This window comes from Phyllobates terribilis, unplaced genomic scaffold (assembly GCF_046119375.1).
Source record: "Phyllobates terribilis strain yellow unplaced genomic scaffold, ASM4611937v1 Scaffold_12__6_contigs__length_324123572, whole genome shotgun sequence".
NCBI lineage: Eukaryota > Metazoa > Chordata > Amphibia > Anura > Dendrobatidae > Phyllobates > Phyllobates terribilis.
In genome coordinates this window covers 306,195,822-306,213,909 of record NW_027362772.1, presented here as the reverse complement: position 1 = coordinate 306,213,909, position 18,088 = coordinate 306,195,822, and the positions used below count along the sequence as shown (strand labels likewise).

The window sequence follows — 18,088 nt, the reverse complement described above, 5'->3', positions numbered from 1 at the left end:
TTGCTCTGGTTGGCGATACCGGGCTCATATTGGTGTCTGGCAGTACAGTGACGTACGGCGTCATCCAGGCCGAGCTGTGCGCCTGCGCACTGTACTGGACATCAAGGAGCGGAGACCGGGATCTGTGGAGATTCGGTGCTGTCAGCCGCCTGGTTCCGGCCCTCGTCTCCGCCGCAGCCATGAGCTTTTTCGGCTTCGGGCCGGCAGCGGAGCTGGACGTCACGCTGACGGATGCGGAGAGCCGCCGGCGGGTGGAGCACAAGACGGAGGACGGCAAGAAGGAGAAATATTTCCTCTTCTACGACGGAGAGACCGTGTCCGGCCGCGTCACCGTCACCCTGCGGAGCCCGGGCAAGAGGCTGGAGCACCAGGGGCTGAAGATCGAGTTCATCGGGCAGATCGGTGAGGAGGGCGGGGCTGAGCGAGCACTACAAGGCCCAGCAGTGACAGGGGGTGCAGCCGGGGGACCACAGGTGCCAGCAGTGACAGGAGGTGCAGCCTGGGGACTACAAGGCCCAGCAGTGACAGGGGGTGCAGCCGGGGGACCACAGGTGTCAGCAGTGACAGGGGGTGCAGCCAGGGGACCACAGGTGCCAGCAGTGACGGGAGGTGCAGCCGGGGGACCACAGGTGACAGCGGTGATCGGGGGGGCACTACAAGGCCCAGCAGTGACAGTTGATGCAACTGGGGGAGCACAGGTGCCAGCAGTGACAGCGGTGAGCAGGGGGACTACAAGGCCCAGCAGTGACAGGAGATGCAACTGGGGGAGCACAGGTGCCAGCAGTGAGCAGGGGGGACTACAAGGCCTAGCAGTGACAGGAGATGCAGCCGCGGGAGCACAGGTGCCAGCAGTGGCAGGGGGTGCAGCCGCGGGAGCACAGGTGCCAGCAGTGGCAGGGGGTGCAGCCGCGGGAGCACAGGTGCCAGCAGTGGCAGGAGGTGCAGCCGGGGGAGCACAGGTGCCAGCAGTGGCAGGAGGTGCTGCCGGGGGAGCACAGGTGCCAGCAGTGACAGGAGGTGCAGCTGTGGGAGCACAGGTGCCAGCAGTGGCAGGGGGTGCAGCCGGGGGAGCACAGGTGCCAGCAGTGACAGGAGGTGCAGCTGGGGGAGCACAGGTGCCAGCAGTGGCAGGATGTGCAGCCGGGGGAGCACAGGTGCCAGCAGTGGCAGGATGTGCAGCCGGGGGAGCACAGGTGCCAGCAGTGGCAGGGGGTGCAGCCGGGGGAGCACAGGTGCCAGCAGTGGCAGGGGGTGCAGCTGGGAGAGCACAGGTGCAGCAGGGGGAGCACAGGTGCCAGCAGTGGCAGGGGGTGCAGCCGGAGGAGCACAGGTGCCAGCAGTGACAGGAGGTGCAGCCTGGGGACTACAAGGCCCAGCAGTGACAGGGGGTGCAGCCGGGGGACCACAGGTGCCAGCAGTGACAGGGGGTGCAGCCGGGGGACCACAGGTGACAGCGGTGATCGGGGGGACTACAAGGCCCAGCAGTGACAGTTGATGCAACTGGGGGAGCACAGGTGACAGCTGTGAGCAGGGGGGACTACAAGGCCCAGCAGTGACAGGAGATGCAACTGGGGGACCACAGGTGCCAGCAGTGACAGCGGTGAGCAGGGGGGACAACAAGGCCTAGCAGTGACAGGAGATGCAGCCGGGGGAGCACAGGTGCCAGCAGTGGCAGGGGGTGCAGCCTCGGGAGCACAGGTGCCAGCAGTGGCAGGGGGTGCAGCCGGGGGAGCACAGGTGCCAGCAGTGGCTGGGGGTGCAGCCGGGGGAGCACAGGTGCCAGCAGTGGCAGGGTGTGCAGCCTCGGGAGCACAGGTGCCAGCAGTGGCAGGGGGTGCAGCCGGGGGAGCACAGGTGCCAGCAGTGGCTGGGGGTGCAGCTGGGAGAGCACAGGTGCAGCAGGGGGACCACAGGTGCCAGCAGTGGCAGGGGGTGCAGCCGAAGGAGCACAGGTGCCAGCAGTGGCAGGGGGTGCAGCCTCGGGAGCACAGTTGCCAGCAGTAACAGGAGGTGCAGCCGGGGGACTATAAGGCCCAGCAGTGGCAGGAGGTGCAGCTGGGGGAGCACAGGTGCCAGCAGTGGCAAGGGGTGCAGCCGGGGGACCACCAGTGGCAGGGGGTGCAGCCGAGGGACCACAGGTGCCAGCAGTGGCAGGTGGTGCAGCCGGGGGACTACAGGTGCCAGAAGTGACAGGGGGTGCAGCTGGAGGACCACAGGTGCGAGCAGTGACAGGGGTGAGCTGGGGGACTAAAAGGCCCAGCAGTGACAGGGAGTGCAGCTTGGGACCACAGGTGCCAGCCAGCAGTGACAGGGAGTGCAGCTTGGACCACAGGTGCCAGCAGTGACAGGGGTGAGCCATGGGGACTACAAGGCCCAGCAGTGACAGGAGGTGCAGGCGGGGGACCACAGGTGACAGGAAGTGCAAGCCGGGACCAGAGGTGCCAGCAGTGACAGGAGGTGCAGCCGGGGGACTACAAGGCCCAGCAGTGACAGGGGGTGCAGCCGGAGAGGACCACAGGTGCCAGCAGTGACAGGAGGTGAAGCTGGGGGGACCACAGATGCCAGCAGTGACAGGAGGTGAAGCTGGGGGGACCACAGGTGCCAGCAGTGACAGGAGGTGCAGCCAGGGGACCACAGGTGCCAGCAGTGACAGGGGGTGTAGCCGGAGAGGACCACAGGTGCCGGCAGTGACAGGAGGTGCAGCCGGGGGACCACAGGTGCCAGCAGTGACAGGGGGTGTAGCCGGAGAGGACCACAGGTGCCGGCAGTGGCAGGAGGTGCAGCCGGGGGACCACAGGTGCCAGCAGTGACAGGGGGTGTAGCCGGAGAGGACCACAGGTGCCGGCAGTGACAGGAGGTGCAGCCGGGGGACCACAGGTGCCAGCAGTGACAGGGGGTGTAGCCGGAGAGGACCACAGGTGCCGGCAGTGACAGGAGGTGCAGCCGGGGGACCACAGATGGTGCAGACGTTGCGGCCTTATTGGTTGTCAGCCGCTGGTCCTGGTCGTTCTCCGGCCTGTGAGATCTCGGGGGGCTCAGTTTCCGCGTCCCGTGTGGTTCAGGCTCAGTCCCTGTATTATGTGGCACCTCTGCTTGTGGTCAGTGAGTTGACACCTTCCCTCCAGAAGGCTGAGGGTTTGTTACAATGTATTGGGGGCTCCTCCTCTGATTTGTTACAATGTATTGGGGGGCTCCTCCTCTGATTTGTTACAATGTATTGGGGGGCTCCTCCTCTGATTTGTTACAATGTATTGGGGGGCTCCTCCTCTGATTTGTTACAGTGTATCGGTGCAGAGATCAGAGTCCGCACTGGTGGCACAAAGGTCTCCTAGAAGACGCCTGCCGGATCTCGGCCGCCTGTAGGAACAATCACAGCCGAGATTCAGATATCGGGAATGTTGTGACTGATTTCTGAACCCAACCACAACTCCCAGTGAGTCCAGGCTGTCACATGCTGGGAGTTGTAGTTGATTTCTAGATGGCAGCACTGGGTCTCCAGGGTTTGGCCGTCTCTGTACACTTCCGCCGGGCCCCCGGGCTCACAGCGGGCCCCTGTGCTGAGCTCAGGACTGTTTGAGTCCTGTTGATAGAGGAAGACGTCCTGTTATTCTTCGCTGGTAAACATCTCCCACCTCAAAGAGTGACCGTTCCCGGACCCTCGGCCCCCCGCTGGGCGCCCCCTCCTCCACCCGAGAGAAGGGAAGCAGCTGCTGATAAAAGGTCACGGGTGGAATGGACCCGCAGGCCACTACGTCCTCTGCGTCATCCGTCCATCCAGCAGTCTGTGCTCTGCTGCATCTCCTGTGTGGAGCGCTCTGCTCATCCTGAGCTGGCTGATTCAGGAATAGGATACCAGAACTACAGTGAAGACTGACACAAAGTAGAGGAAAAATACTACAGGTGTAGATGGCATTCAGGCTCTATGGAAAGCTGGGTGACACTATGGGCACAGTACGGGCATTCATGAATGGTGTCAGCCAGCTGAGGAGAATACTCCATATATCATGTAGAAGGACTCAGGATAGGAAGTGCAGCCGCTCCTCACATAAATCCCCAGTGTCAGGAGATCAGTATATGGCCCCGGCCCCACTATCAGTATTTGGTCAGTATTCGGTCAGTATTTTTTCTCAGGAGTGAGAGCCAAAACCAGGTGAGGAACAATCAGAGAAAAGGTAGAATAGAAACAAGTCACCAATTCTGCATTTATCACCCACTCCTGGTTTTGGCTCCCACTCCTGAGAAAAAATACTGACCGAATACTGATAGTGGGGCCGTGGCCTTAATCATATATGCAGAAGTGACACCGCTGACAGGAAACACTGAAACCTCCAGCTCTGCTAGTCTGTGTGGCTGCCCTGCAGTCAGTAGTGGATTGCGACTCAAGCAGGATTGGGTATCTCCTCTGCATATTACTCCATGTTAGTGAATAGATGCCTCTTCTCTATCCCTCCTCTTTCTCCTCCTCCCCTTTCTCCTCCTCCTCCCCTTTCTCCTCCTCCTCCCCTTTCTCCTCCTCCTCCCCTTTCTCCTCCTCCTCCTCCTCCCCTTTCTCCTCCTCCTCCTCCCCTTTCTCCTCCTCCTCCTCCTCCTCCCCTTTCTCCTCCTCCTCCCCTTTCTCCTCCTCCTCCTCCTCCCCTTTCTCCTCCTCCTCCCCTTTCTCCTCCTCCTCCTCCCCTTTCTCCTCCTCCTCCCCTTTCTCCTCCTCCTCCTCCTCCCCTTTCTCCTCCTCCTCCTCCCCTTTCTCCTCCTCCTCCTCCTCCCCTTTCTCCTCCTCCTCCTCCTCCCCTTTCTCCTCCTCCTCCTCCTCCTCCCCTTTCTCCTCCTCCTCCTCCTCCTCCTCCTCCTCCCCTTTCTCCTCCTCCTCCTCCTCCTCCTCCTCCTCCCCTTTCTCCTCCTCCTCCTCCTCCTCCCCTTCTCCTCCTCCTCCTCCTCCTCCCCTTCCTCCTCCTCCTCCTCCTCCTCCTCCCCTTTCTCCTCCTCCTCCTCCTCCTCCCCTTTCTCCTCCTCCTCCTCCTCCTCCCCTTTCTCCTCCTCCTCCTCCTCCTCCCCTTTCTCCTCCTCCTCCTCCTCCTCCCCTTTCTCCTCCTCCTCCTCCTCCTCCCCTTTCTCCTCCTCCTCCTCCTCCTCCCCTTTCTCCTCCTCCTCCTCCTCCTCCCCTTTCTCCTCCTCCTCCTCCTCCTCCCTTTCTCCTCCTCCTCCTCCCCTTTCTCCTCCTCCTCCTCCTCCCCTTTCTCCTCCTCCTCCTCCTCCTCCTCCCCTTTCTCCTCCTCCTCCTCCTCCTCCCCTTTCTCCTCCTCCTCCTCCCCTTTCTCCTCCTCCTCCTCCTCCCCTTTCTCTTTCTCCTCCTCCTCCTCCTCCTCCCCTTTCTCCTCCTCCTCCTCCCCTTTCTCCTCCTCCTCCTCCTCCCCTTTCTCCTCCTCCTCCTCCTCCTCCCCTTTCTCCTCCTCCTCCTCCTCCTCCTCCCCTTTCTCCTCCTCCTCCTCCTCCCCTTTCTCCTCCTCCTCCTCCTCCTCCCCTTTCTCCTCCTCCTCCTCCTCCTCCTCTTTCTCCTCCTCCTCCTCCTCCTCCTCCTCCCCTTTCTCCTCCTCCTCCTCCCCTTTCTCCTCCTCCTCCTCCTCCTCCCCTTTCTCCTCCTCCTCCTCCTCCTCCCCTTTCTCCTCCTCCTCCTCCTCCTCCCCTTTCTCCTCCTCCTCCTCCTCCTCCCCTTTCTCCTCCTCCTCCTCCTCCTCCCCTTTCTCCTCCTCCTCCTCCTCCTCCCCTTTCTCCTCCTCCTCCTCCTCCCCTTTCTCCTCCTCCTCCTCCTCCCCTTTCTCCTCCTCCCCTTTCTCCTCCTCCCCTTTCTCCTCCTCCCCTTTCTCCTCCTCCCCTTTCTCCTCCTCCCCTTTCTCCTCCTCCCCTTTCTCCTCCTCCCCTTTCTCCTCCTCCCCTTTCTCCTCCTCCCCTTTCTCCTCCTCCCCTTTCTCCTCCTCCCCTTTCTCCTCCTCCCCTTTCTCCTCCTCCCCTTTCTCCTCCTCCCCTTTCTCCTCCTCCCCTTTCTCCTCCTCCCCTTTCTCCTCCTCCCCTTTCTCCTCCTCCCCTTTCTCCTCCTCCCCTTTCTCCTCCTCCCCTTTCTCCTCCTCCCCTTTCTCCTCCTCCCCTTTCTCCTCCTCCCCTTTCTCCTCCTCCCCTTTCTCCTCCTCCCCTTTCTCCTCCTCCTCCTCCTCCCCCTTTCTCCTCCTCCTCCTCCTCCCCCTTTCTCCTCCTCCTCCTCCTCCCCCTTTCTCCTCCTCCTCCTCCTCCCCCTTTCTCCTCCTCCTCCTCCTCCCCCTTTCTCCTCCTCCTCCTCCTCCCCCTTTCTCCTCCTCCTCCTCCCCCTTTCTCCTCCTCCTCCCCTTTCTCCTCCTCCTCCCCCTTTCTCCTCCTCCTCCCCCTTTCTCCTCCTCCTCCCCCTTTCTCCTCCTCCTCCCCCTTTCTCCTCCTCCTCCCCCTTTCTCCTCCTCCTCCCCCTTTCTCCTCCTCCTCCCCCTTTCTCCTCCTCCTCCCCCTTTCTCCTCCTCCTCCCCCTTTCTCCTCCTCCTCGCCCTCACACTTCTCCCTCTTCCTCCTCAGAGTTGTACTACGACCGGGGGAACCACCACGAGTTTGTGTCGCTGGTGAAGGATCTGGTGCGGCCCGGGGAGCTCTCGCAATCACAGAGTTTTGACTTTGAGTTCACTCACGTGGAGAAGCCGTACGAGTCGTACACGGGGCAGAACGTGAAGCTACGGTACGGGGGGCCGGGAATTCACAAATTAAAGGGGCTGTCCATAAAAAGAAAGAAAAGTTCTGTAACTTTGGATCAACATCTCAGCTTGTTGTCATTGAATGGGAACATTCTTGATTCCATCCAATCCTTCTCACAGCTGAGGGTCTGGTACAGTTGTACCCAGTGTTGTGCTGTCCAGTCCTGACACTTTGTTGCAATGTGTCAGCGCAGGACTGATGATACAGATGGATCCAGAGTGCAGTAATGGCAGCGGGGGCCGGTGGTGCAGGGCGGGCGGGTGCTGTGTATTCTGCCGGTGTCATCTCTGCCGTCTCGTCCGCCCAGGTACTTCCTGCGCGCCACCCTCAGCCGCCGGCTCAATGACGTCGGGAAGGAGCTGGATATCGTGGTCCACACGCTGAGCACCTACCCCGAGATGAACTCTTCCATCAAGATGGAGGTGGGGATCGAGGATTGTCTGCACATCGAGTTCGAGTACAACAAGTCCAAGTAAGTCTGCGCCCCTCGCCCTCCTCGGAGTAACGTCCGCTCATACGGCTTAATCCACAACTTTCCAGACTATTGGAACTTTAGAAATGCCAAATAATCCAGAATCATAGGTGTCACGTGGCATAGCCGCCTCGTACCCCACCCCCCGCGTCAGCACCCCCCCGCGTCAGTGCCCCCCGCATCAGGGGCCGCCTCGCCTATCCCCCCCCACCCTGCCCGTTTCTGTAGTGCTGATGTTTTGCCATTCACCCATGTTCAGACATTTCACAATATTTCGGCTCAGTTTTGCTGCGATGCTCCATCAGTCGGGTGTAACACTTCCTAGACTCCATTCACATGCTGCTTATTTTTGGTGCAGCTTTCACCCTCCGGCCGTATTCACACTACAGTCACATCGCTGTTTATCTCGCTAAGGTGGCCCTGGATATTTTCTGCCGATTCCCGCTGTGTGAAAAGTAAAATGCTGCAGAATTTGGAAACATAAAACCCACCCGAATACGAGACGTGTGACCCCGGCGATGGGCTGCAGCGGTTTTAGCCTCAGTTTTGCGATCAGCGTACGGCAGACGTCTCCACGTTTTCTCCTGTTACAGATATCACCTGAAAGACGTCATCGTGGGGAAAATCTACTTCCTTTTGGTGCGGATCAAGATCAAACACATGGAGATCGACATAATCAAGCGCGAGACCACGGGCACCGGGCCGAACGTTTACCACGAGAACGACACCATCGCCAAGTACGAGATCATGGACGGAGCGCCGGTGCGAGGTACCGTCCCTGCCCGCCGGTGACCACCAGGGTGGCTGCTCATGTGGCACAGACACGTGGGAGGCGGCACCCAGCTTTTCCAAGCTCCTGAACTGCACGTCTGCCCACCGGTAATGAGCTCAGGAGCCTGGAAAAGCTGGGTGACGTGCAAAACCAGCTGCCACCTCTAATATACCCACAGGCCCCTGCAACCATCTTTATTCTCCGGCTGATCAGACTTTCTGCCTCGTCTTCCTCGTCCTGTAGGTGAGTCCATCCCCATCCGGCTGTTCCTGGCGGGATACGAGCTGACCCCAACCATGAGGGACATCAACAAGAAGTTCAGCGTGCGCTATTACCTCAACCTAGTACTGATCGACGAGGAGGAGAGGCGCTACTTCAAACAGCAGGTGAGCGGCGCCCCCCTGTGGTAGGAGTGAGGGGCTGTTCATACATCGCAGGCACACGAGGGACAGAAACCAAAGTGTGAACCGAGGCAGATTTATCTCTTCTCAGTAGCGATGAGCGAGCATGCTCAAGATGATCGGCGCTCGTCGAGTATTTCCGGGTTGCTCGGCGGAAACTCGGGTCCCCTCCCTGCATGTTTGGCGCTCTTTAGAGAGCCAATAAACATGCAGGGATTGCCTGCCACTCACTGTAATGCCGCAGCCATGTTGGTTGTGGCATTACAGTGATTGGCTGGCCGCACAGCGTCATCAGGTCTATATCAGACCTGGCGCCGCCATGCTCGTCACAGTCACTCCGGGTCAGACAGTGTAGGGAGAGGTGCTGCTGAGCTAGGGAAAGATTTGATCGTGTATTAGGTAGTGTAGGGAGAAAAACCGTACATTACACATATCCATCTCAACAAACAGTTCTTCTGAGGACTAATCCATCTGCAGAGATATCAGGCAGGCAGTGTATATAGGCAGGCAGGCAGTGTATATAGCACAAGAGGCTCCATTCCAGTTCTGCCTTCTGCTGCTGTTAGATATTTCTATACAAGGCCCAGGTCTCAGGGGCCAGGAATACTTTTCTTTGGATCTTAATCCTGATTATTTGCTTAAAAAGCAATCCAGAGAACACCATTTTTTCTGCGCCATTTGCTTGTTGGCACTGCAGAATACAGCCAGGTCCTTTCCATATTACAGCGCTAAAAATCCAGCTATTTAAAACTGTGTTTTCTCAGTCACACGGATCACATATAAGTTCGCTCCAAACTCAGTCATTTGTAGTGAGCGTGGAAGATACTGTCCTCCATTTAAAATGGGCAAGGGACAGGGAACTAGACGTGATGGTAATGGGGCATGCAGAGGCCGAGGACAAGGCTGTGGGCAAGCTGAAATTGTGCCACAACAAACACCCACATCTTCTCGCCCGACCTTCCTGTCCCAATTTCTAGGGGACCGCAGCACACCACTATTGAACCCAGAGCAGTGTCAAAAGGTTGTTGGTTGGATAGCGGATAATGCTTCCAGTCACTTAGCCACCACCACCACCCTGTCTTCCACATGGTCAAGTCTCAGTAGCCGTGAGTCTGGACCGCATAGTCCTGATCCTCCTTTCTCCCACCATGCCGAGTATCCAGACACAACTGATCCCACACTTGGACACTCTGAAGAGCTGTTCACTTTTCCATTTATACATTCGGGCCTCTCGCCCGGTTCACTTGAAGCGGGGCAAGAGGAGATCGCGTGTAGCGATGCCCAAATATTTGAGCAGCCACGGTCACACGAAGGTGACGGTGGGGAAGTGTCACAAGAGGTGGACGATGATGAGACACAATTGCCAGAAAGTCAGGAGGGGGACCAGGGTGCGGAAGTGGAAGACGAGGTGGTGGATGATATAGTAACTGACCCAACCTGGCAGGAGGACATGCAGAGCGAGGACAGCAGCACACAGGGGGAGGGAGGCAGAGCACCCCAACAGGCAGGAAGAAGCAGTGTGGTGGCCACAGACAGAAGGCAGGCAACCGTTCCCCATAACACCAACAAGAAGGAAGTTGCCTGTACAACTGTTAGGTCTTCCTGAGTCTGGTTGTTTTTTAAAGAATCTGCCGATAACCCCAAAAAGGCCATTTGCACCACCTGCCAGGCCAGCATCAGCAGGGGTGGCAAAACGACCAGCCTGACCACCACCAGCATGATCAGGCACATGGCAGCAAAGCACTCGACTTTGTGGGCCGAACCCGAGGGTCCAGGAACAGTGTCTGCGGGTGGCACCATTGCTTCCTCCGCTGTTGTGCATGCAAGCCAATCCATGGTGCATGCGAAGACGCCTCCTGCCCTGCACCTGTCGTTGCACACTCTCAAGTAGCAGCATCAGGAAGCACGTCCATGTCCTTGTCCCAGTGCAGCGTTCAGTTGTCCATACCCCAGTCCTTGGAACGCAAGCGCAAATATGCAGCCAACGCCCCACAGGCCACACTACTAAATTCTCACATTTCACGACTGCTTGCGCTCGAAATGTTGCCTTTTAGGCTTGTGGAGACGGAAGCATTCCGCAAACTGATGGCGGCGGCCGTCCCTCGGTACTCGGTCCCCATCTGCCACACTTTCTCCCGGTGTGCCGTCTCCGCATTACACAAGCACGTGTCCCAAAACATTAGCCGTGCTCTCAACAACGCAGTTACCGATAAAGTCCACCTAACCACGGACACATGGACAAGTGCTTGTGGGCAGGGACGGTACATCTCGCTGACGGCACACTAGGTTAACATAGTGGAAGCCGGGACCCAGTCGGACCTTGGGACGGAACACGTCCTCCCGACGCCAAGGATTGCGGGCCCTAGGTCAATCAGGGTTGCCCCCACGGTCTACAGCTCCTGCACATCAGCCTCCTCCTCTTCAGCCTCCATCTCCGAAATGACCACATCAGTCACAAGCTGGAAGCACTGCCTCGGCCAAGCGGCAACAGGCTGTGCTGAAGCTTAGGTGAAAAACCACACAATGCTGAAGAGTTGTGGACAGCTCTGAAAGAGCTCACACCGCTGTACCTACAGCCAGGCATGGTCGTGTGTGACAATGGCCGGAACCTGGTGGCGGCCCTGAGGCGAGGCGAGCTCACACACTTACCATGCCTGGCCCATGTGCTTAACCTCTTGGTTCAGCGGTTTCTCAAATCCTACCCGGAGCTGCCGGATCTTCTTGTTAAAGTACGCCGCCTGTGTGCCCATTTTAGAAAGTCACCTACAGCTTCCGCCGCCCTTGCCATGTTTCAGCAGCATTTGCAGCTTTCCGGCTCACAGACTGGTGTGTGATGTCCCCACGCGTTGGAACTCTACACTGCAGATGTTGGGAAGGATTTGTGAGCACAAGAGGACAGTTTAGTACCAGCATCAACAAGGCCGTCGGTATTCAGTTCAGACTCCACACATAAGACCTCAGGAGTGGACATGGATGTCAGACATATGTACCATCCTCCAAAACTTTGAGGACTCCACCAAGATGGTGAGCGGCAATGACGCCATAATTAGCGTCACCATCCCGCTTCTGTCTTCTGAAACGCTCTCTGCTCACAATCAAAGAGGATGCATTGCAGGCGGGGCATGATGAGATGGAGCAAGGAACCATACAGGGTGATTACACACAACCCAGCCTCATCTCATCCCAACGTGGATTGAGGGACAATGAGGAAGAGGAGGAGGAAAAACAGGAGCTAGTTTCATGCGCTATAGAGGGTACTACCTGCACAGCTGTCATACCGTCTGTTCAGCGTGGATGGCCAGAGGACAGAGAGGAGGAGGAGGAGAGCATGGTCAGTCATCCTCTTGGTGAGGACACGGAAGTCTTGCCTGTTAGTAGTCTGGCATTCATGGCCGAGTTTGTTACGCTGCCTTTCCCATGACCCTCGCGTTCTCAAAATTTTGGGTGACAGTCATTACTGGTTGGTGACACTTCTAGACCCACGCTACAAGGAGAACTTTATATGTCTTATTCCTGAGGCGGACAGGTCTACAAAAATGGGGCAGTACCAGAAAGCCCTTGTTGCAGAACTGTTAAAGAAATTCCCATGTGAAATCGTTGGCGGCAGAGGGCACACTTCGTTGGACAACCAAGGAGTACAGGCGAGAGAGACACAACTTCAATCCAGCAGAGGCAGAAAACACTGTCAAAGTTCTGGGAGAGTTTTCTCAGACCCTCCCATCGCACAGGCCCTGAGGCGCGGAGTACTCTCACAAGGAGTGGAAAGTTTGGGAAGATGCTGAGGGAATACCTTGCCTACCGTACCAACGTCCTCCGTGATTCCGCTGTGCCTTATAATTATTGGGTATCCAAGCTGGATACCTTGAATGAATTGGCTCTCTATGCCTTGGAGGTCCTGGCCTGGCCTGCCGCCAGCGTTTTATCAGAGCGGGTTTTTAGTGCCGCTGGTGGAATTATAACTGATAACCGCATCCGCCTGTCAACTGAAAATGCTGACAGGCTGACTCTTATAAAAATGAACAAGGGCTGGATTGGGCCAGACTTCTCAACACCAACGAATGATAGCAGCGTAACATAAACTCAAATCCAGTGTCTTTTCTTGGGAGGTGTCTTCCCATGCACCTCTTCACACCCACACATGGGTATACGCTTCCTGATTTTGGCTATTTGCTCTTGTCGTCCTCCTTCTCCTCATCCTCCACCACCATATCACCAGGGTGACCGTGGTCCGTGTTGCAACACCCATATAATTTTTTTAAAGGGTGTTTATGATGCCCGTGAAATTTTTTTTTATACAGTATGTTCATGTATACCCCCCAGGGGTAAATGTTTGTCAGCCCATACACTTAGTGCATGGGCATTACAAGTATAGGAGGCCCACTCCTTTCTAATGGGAACATTTTTTTTATGAGGCCCTCCTCCACGTCTCTTCCAAGGGGCATTGAAGTGCCTCCAAATTTTTGGCAGCTCTTGCATTCACTGCATAGGCCAACACTATGGGAGACTCTCTCCTTTCCTAATGGGAATTTGTCATTACTGTTTCCCTGCTCCATGTGTCTTTAAATTCTTAGTGGGGTTTTTCCTAAAATTGGTCAGCCGTTGGACTCACTGCATACCCTATAACTGTATAGCAGACCCTCTCCTTTCTAATGGGAACATGTCGTACCTTGTTACTGTGGCCCTGCTCTATGTGTCTTTAAATTCTTAGTGGGGGTTTTTCCCAAATTTTGGCAGCCCTTGCAGTCACAGCATGGGCATTACCACTATAGGAGACCCGCTCCTTTATAATGGGAACATTTTTTTTTACTGAGACCCTCCTCTATGTCTCTTCAAAGGGGTATTGGGTTGCGTCCAAATTTTTGGCAGCCCTTGCAGTCACTGGATACGCAATAACAGTATAGGAGACCCACTTGTTAATAATGGGAACAACAAAGCATAGCCGGCTGATGGCTCTCTAACAATAGCGAGGGCCGACTGCTGGCCTTTTAAGAACAGTAAGGGCCGTCTGATGTCCCTGTAAAAATAGGCTTTGTGACTTTCCGAGTCCCTCCATCATAAATAAAACAGGATGTGTCTGATGATGTGTCACACACCACATTGCCAGGTAAGGTTGTAAAATGTTAAAATTACATTTCCCGGTGAATGCATTTGTCGTAAAAAAAACAAAAACAATAGGATCTTTCTTTAGTATAAAAAACAGCGTCACCAATTTAACAACAATGTAATCACATTGTTCAACTCCTGCACCTCCTCCTCCATCTCCGAAATGACCACATCAGTCACAAGCTGACAGCACTGCAGCACTGCCTTGGCCAAGTGGCAACAGGCTGTGCTGAAGATAACATGCTTAATTGACAAACCGCCCAGCGCTGCAGAGTTGATGAAAGCTGTAACACAGCAGCTTGATCTGTGGCTCTCACCACTGAACATACAGCCAGGCATGGTCGTGTGTGACAATGGGCGGAACCTGGTGACGGAGAAATGACAGCCAGGATAGATACGGTTTCCCTCTATGCCAGTCCTTTCACTGAGCTAAAGAATATGGCTGTGGTGAAATACAACTCCCACTGAGAAGCTGTTTCAGATTGAAAAACATTGTGCCCACCAGAGGATTTGATTCTGAGGGCTCACCTTTCTCCCCCGCTCAAGAGCCCCATAGCAGCTGCAAAGTTAGTGCTATCATGAACTTTCCTGAGGTGGAAGCCAGGGCCCACCAGAGGATTCTTTGGTGGGACCGTCCAACCCTGCCGAGATGCAGTCCTGGCTAAGAAAAGTGTGTGGAAAGGTTCCCAGACACTCTGGCTGCTTTTTTACTGAGGAGGAAACACACGCAAACACGGGGAGAACATACAAACATACTAAAATGGATTTTCCTGTGAAATATGTTAAGGAACATCCTTTCCAGGGTAAAGACTTGTATATAAGGCAAAATAAATAACCAAAACCAAAAATACTCGTCCACAACTTGGGCTATGTTCACAAGTAGCATTTTTGATGCGTTTTTGCACTTTTGAATTGCTTTCAACCGTGACAAATGCATTCACCGGGAAATGTCAATTTAACATTTTACAACCTTATCTGGCCATGTGCTGTGTGACACATGCATACAGTGCTGAAAAGACATGGGAACAGCATGGGGAAGACCCCTGGAAGCATCTCTGACTCCCAGGTCATTGCCTAAAAGTGTGCCCATCAGAAGTGATCCTTGGCGCATGCGAAGATGCCTCCCGCCATGCATCTGTCGTTGCAGACTTGCAACAATCACCGTCCTTGTCCCAGGGCAGCGTTCAGTTGTCCCTACCCCATTCCTTGGAATGCAAGCGCAAGTATGCAGCCAGCCACCCACCCACCCACAGGCTGCAATACTATACTGCCAAAATTTTGACAGCTGCTTGCACTTGAAATATGGCCTTTTAGGCTCGTGGAGGCGGAAGCTTTTCACAACCTCATGCCGGTGGCGGCCGGGTGTCCATACTCGGTCCCCAGCCGCCACTATATTTCCCGGTATCGCCTCCGCCTTCCACAAGCACGGCTCCTATCTCTGGGGACCCTACTGTGCAGGGGCTGCAGCTCCTCGGCCTCCATCCCCAGCATCGGTCAGACCCCCAATGTGATGGCGTGTGCTGGCGATACACAGCTAGGCGGGACGTCTGCCCCTTGGCCGCACCGGACGGCATACCACTGATCCTTCTCCTCTCCTCTTTCCTCCAGGAGGTCGTGTTATGGCGTAAAGGAGACATCGTGCGGAAGAGCATGTCCCACCAGGCCGCCATCGCCTCGCAGAGATTCGAGGGGACGCACCCCGACAACCGGCCTCAGCTGAGCGGAGCGGCCGCTGGAGACCCGGAGAACGAGTGACGGCCTCATTAGTGACTGCAGAGACTCTCGGAGCCTCCGTCCACCCCCCGGACACTCAAGCCTGCAGAGGGCGAGGCCGGCGGCCTCTTTCCGGGCCACCCGTTCCTCTTGCTGCTACTTGACATTGTGTAATATAGGGGTGGGGGAGGGAGGGGATCGCGCCCCTTAACCCTTTGTGTTTATACTTTTTATGCTCTCATCAGCTTGTCCTTGTCGCACTCGATGCCCCCTCACATGGGGCTGGAGACCCCGAGGGTCGGCCTGTGCACACATATACGCACCCTTCACCCCGTGGTTGTACTTAGTGCTGACCTCCGACTATCGGTGCCCGTATAGGACCCCCGCCCATCCATCCAAGCGCCCCTCACCGGTGTAGCTCTGCCCTGACCACTGGGGGCGTCGTCGCTCAGTTTTACCCCCTCCCTGGAGTCGGACACACGGGACGGACCTCCGTTATATAGACAGTATATACAAAGGAAGGAGGAGATGCATGCTGGGAAGAAGCCTCGCAGGTACGGTAGCTGGACTTTAAAGGGACCGACACACGACGGACTGCAGGGAAGTCACAAATGTTCAGTTGTGGGATTTTCTGTCGCCGGTCACAAGTCGCCCGGACTCGATCTGCCGTAGACGTCACCGCACGAAGTTATCTGCGATTTTTGCAATGTTTTGACCAGTGCCGCAAAAGTTTTTGGTTGCAGGACTTGTCTGAGAATTGCTGCCACGTGACAGAAGTCGCCGCACGGCCGCGGCCATCTCCGAGGAGCGGCTGATGTCAGTCACCAGTGGATGGAGATATCCAGGAGGGGCCATACAGTAGTGAGTGGGGGCCGAGAGGGTCTGCACCGCATATACACCATCAAACTAAAGGACACTTCTGTGGTGGCTGATAACAGAGAGCTGGAGTTTTGGACATTGAGGTTGCAGTGATCACGCGGTGTAATGCTAATAGTCGGCCACCAGTGGGCGCCTTGAGCAGCAAGGTCCCACGGTTGATTGTCACGGCTGTGGTACCCCGCGGGTCGCATCTCCACCCCATTCGCTTGCATTATGCTGCCATTTGCGTCCTGGCCGTATACCGGTGCCCGTATGCCAGCGGTGTGGTGTCATTCGCGGAGGTTCTGAGCCCGGAGTCCTGGTCCATCGTGTGACGGCGCTGGTATCTCATTCATGATCTGGTTTTATATAAGCTAAAAGGGGGGGATCCCATATCCTTAAGTGAATGGCAGTGGGGGGTGGTGGTGACCTATGGGACCCCTGACAGATCCAGAGTGAAGCATAGCCTTTCCGGTTCAGTGCTGCGGTGCCTTCATGGATTTCCGTGCACAATGTGGCCCCGGGAACAGCCGTGCCATCTCTGGGGCCCCGCTGTGCAGGGAATCACTGGCTGAATTGGCACCGCTGTCCCTTTAATCTCTGGGTGGGTGATGGTCCCAGAGATCGGACCCCCACTGTCATAAAGCACTTACTTTATATGATTGACATGCCTCTTTACCAGAACTGGGAGGGGGGGGGGGATATTCTAGAATACGTTGTACAATGTGGAGACCCCCGGTTTCTGTACGGATCCAGACTGTAAACCACAGCCGCCGCCCAGCGACCTGATGCACCGGGATGACCGTCCTATAGGTGTGAAGGAACTGAAGAGGTTAAATTAAAGGGGCACATCCCTTCTGGCTGCACATCCCATTGGTGGAGGGCGTCTGTGTATCGGCTTCTCTTCCCTATAGGACAAGAAGACATCCGGCAGCGCCGTCCTCTGCGCGCTGCAACCACAACGTGCGACCACCGCTTTTCTATACAGTAGGGCATTAATCTGTGTTCTCGATGAAGGTCGGCCGCTCTCCGGACAAGTCTGCGCGAGCAAATGCTGGAATCCCCATGAAATAACCGTTCTGGAGAAGATTTCCATTGTGCCGCTCCTCTGTTGTCCCTCCTGGAAATGGTATAACACATTGTGACAATTTGTCTCCTATAACAGTCGGGGTAAAGTTTCTACTGAGACCACGTAGGGACACGGCCCAGTAACAGTGGGAACGCCCAGCTGGTCATGAATTTCCACGAGGGGTAAAAGAGGATCAACACAGAATTTCCAATTTTTATTTATTTTTTTTAAACGTGGAATATAAGTATTTATTAGATTAGACTGTCGATCATCCTACAGACTTCAATCTCCGCGCGCCACAACACCGCCATCTTTACTTATCCTCCACCTCTCAGTATTCTTTTGTAGCTGCCATTTGTGTTTACAAAAAAAATCTCAACTGAAAAACGTTAATTTTCTTTTCACTTTGACAAATCAAATCCGTTGCGAGGACGGCAATGGACCAAAATAGGGAGAGGAGTGAGCAAAGCCCAGTGTATACAGTATACAGCTGGCACGCCCATCCCACACGTAAGGTAAGGGTTAAAGGCTGCAGTATCAGTATTTTTCGTTTTACGTTAAAATAATAAAAGATGTATAAAAATGTAGTCCCAGTATTTCACGTTTTCCCGGGGTACTGTAATGGGTACGGCCGCTGCCCCTGGTACATGGTATATTGCAGTCTATTTATTAGGTGGGCACTGATGTATTGCACTTTGCACCCATGGCCGTGCCTCTAACCCCACTATTAGATTGTAAGCTCTTGGGAGCCAGGCTGCGGCACTACAGATATGATAAAAACATTTGGATACATTGCAGAGAGGTTAAAGTTCACCCTCAATCCAGAAATCGACCTCCATTCCGACTGCAGTGTTTATTTCCCATGGATCATTGTGTTATAAATGTCTATTTTACATTGTTTTTATTAGTCTCAAATTATATAACAATGTCTCAGAACA

At 55.5% G+C, this 18,088-nt stretch overlaps 1 protein-coding gene across 1 annotated transcript; it reads left to right on the top strand.

Moving 5' to 3' along the window:
* The first annotated feature begins 1 nt into the window (after position 1).
* On the top strand, positions 2–17,737 carry VPS26B (VPS26 retromer complex component B). Its single transcript, XM_073657329.1, has 6 exons — positions 2–402; positions 6,589–6,745; positions 7,070–7,234; positions 7,828–8,003; positions 8,250–8,392; positions 15,119–17,737. Exons 1-6 carry the CDS (start codon positions 180–182, stop codon positions 15,263–15,265), a joined length of 1,011 nt encoding a protein of 336 aa, XP_073513430.1. The 5' UTR covers positions 2–179; the 3' UTR covers positions 15,266–17,737.
* The last annotated feature ends 351 nt before the right edge of the window (positions 17,738–18,088 follow it).

What these genes read in the sequence shown, in the direction of transcription:
- VPS26B (XM_073657329.1), top strand. Translation starts at nt 180, where the DNA reads ATGAGCTTTTTCGGCTTCGGGCCGGCAGCGGAGCTGGACGTCACGCTG. An exon ending in GGACGGAGCGCCGGTGCGAG is followed by an intron (nt 8,004 to 8,249) that starts GTACCGTCCCTG and finishes CTCGTCCTGTAG; the next exon opens with GTGAGTCCATCCCCATCCGG. An exon ending in GGCGCTACTTCAAACAGCAG is followed by an intron (nt 8,393 to 15,118) that starts GTGAGCGGCGCC and finishes TCTTTCCTCCAG; the next exon opens with GAGGTCGTGTTATGGCGTAA.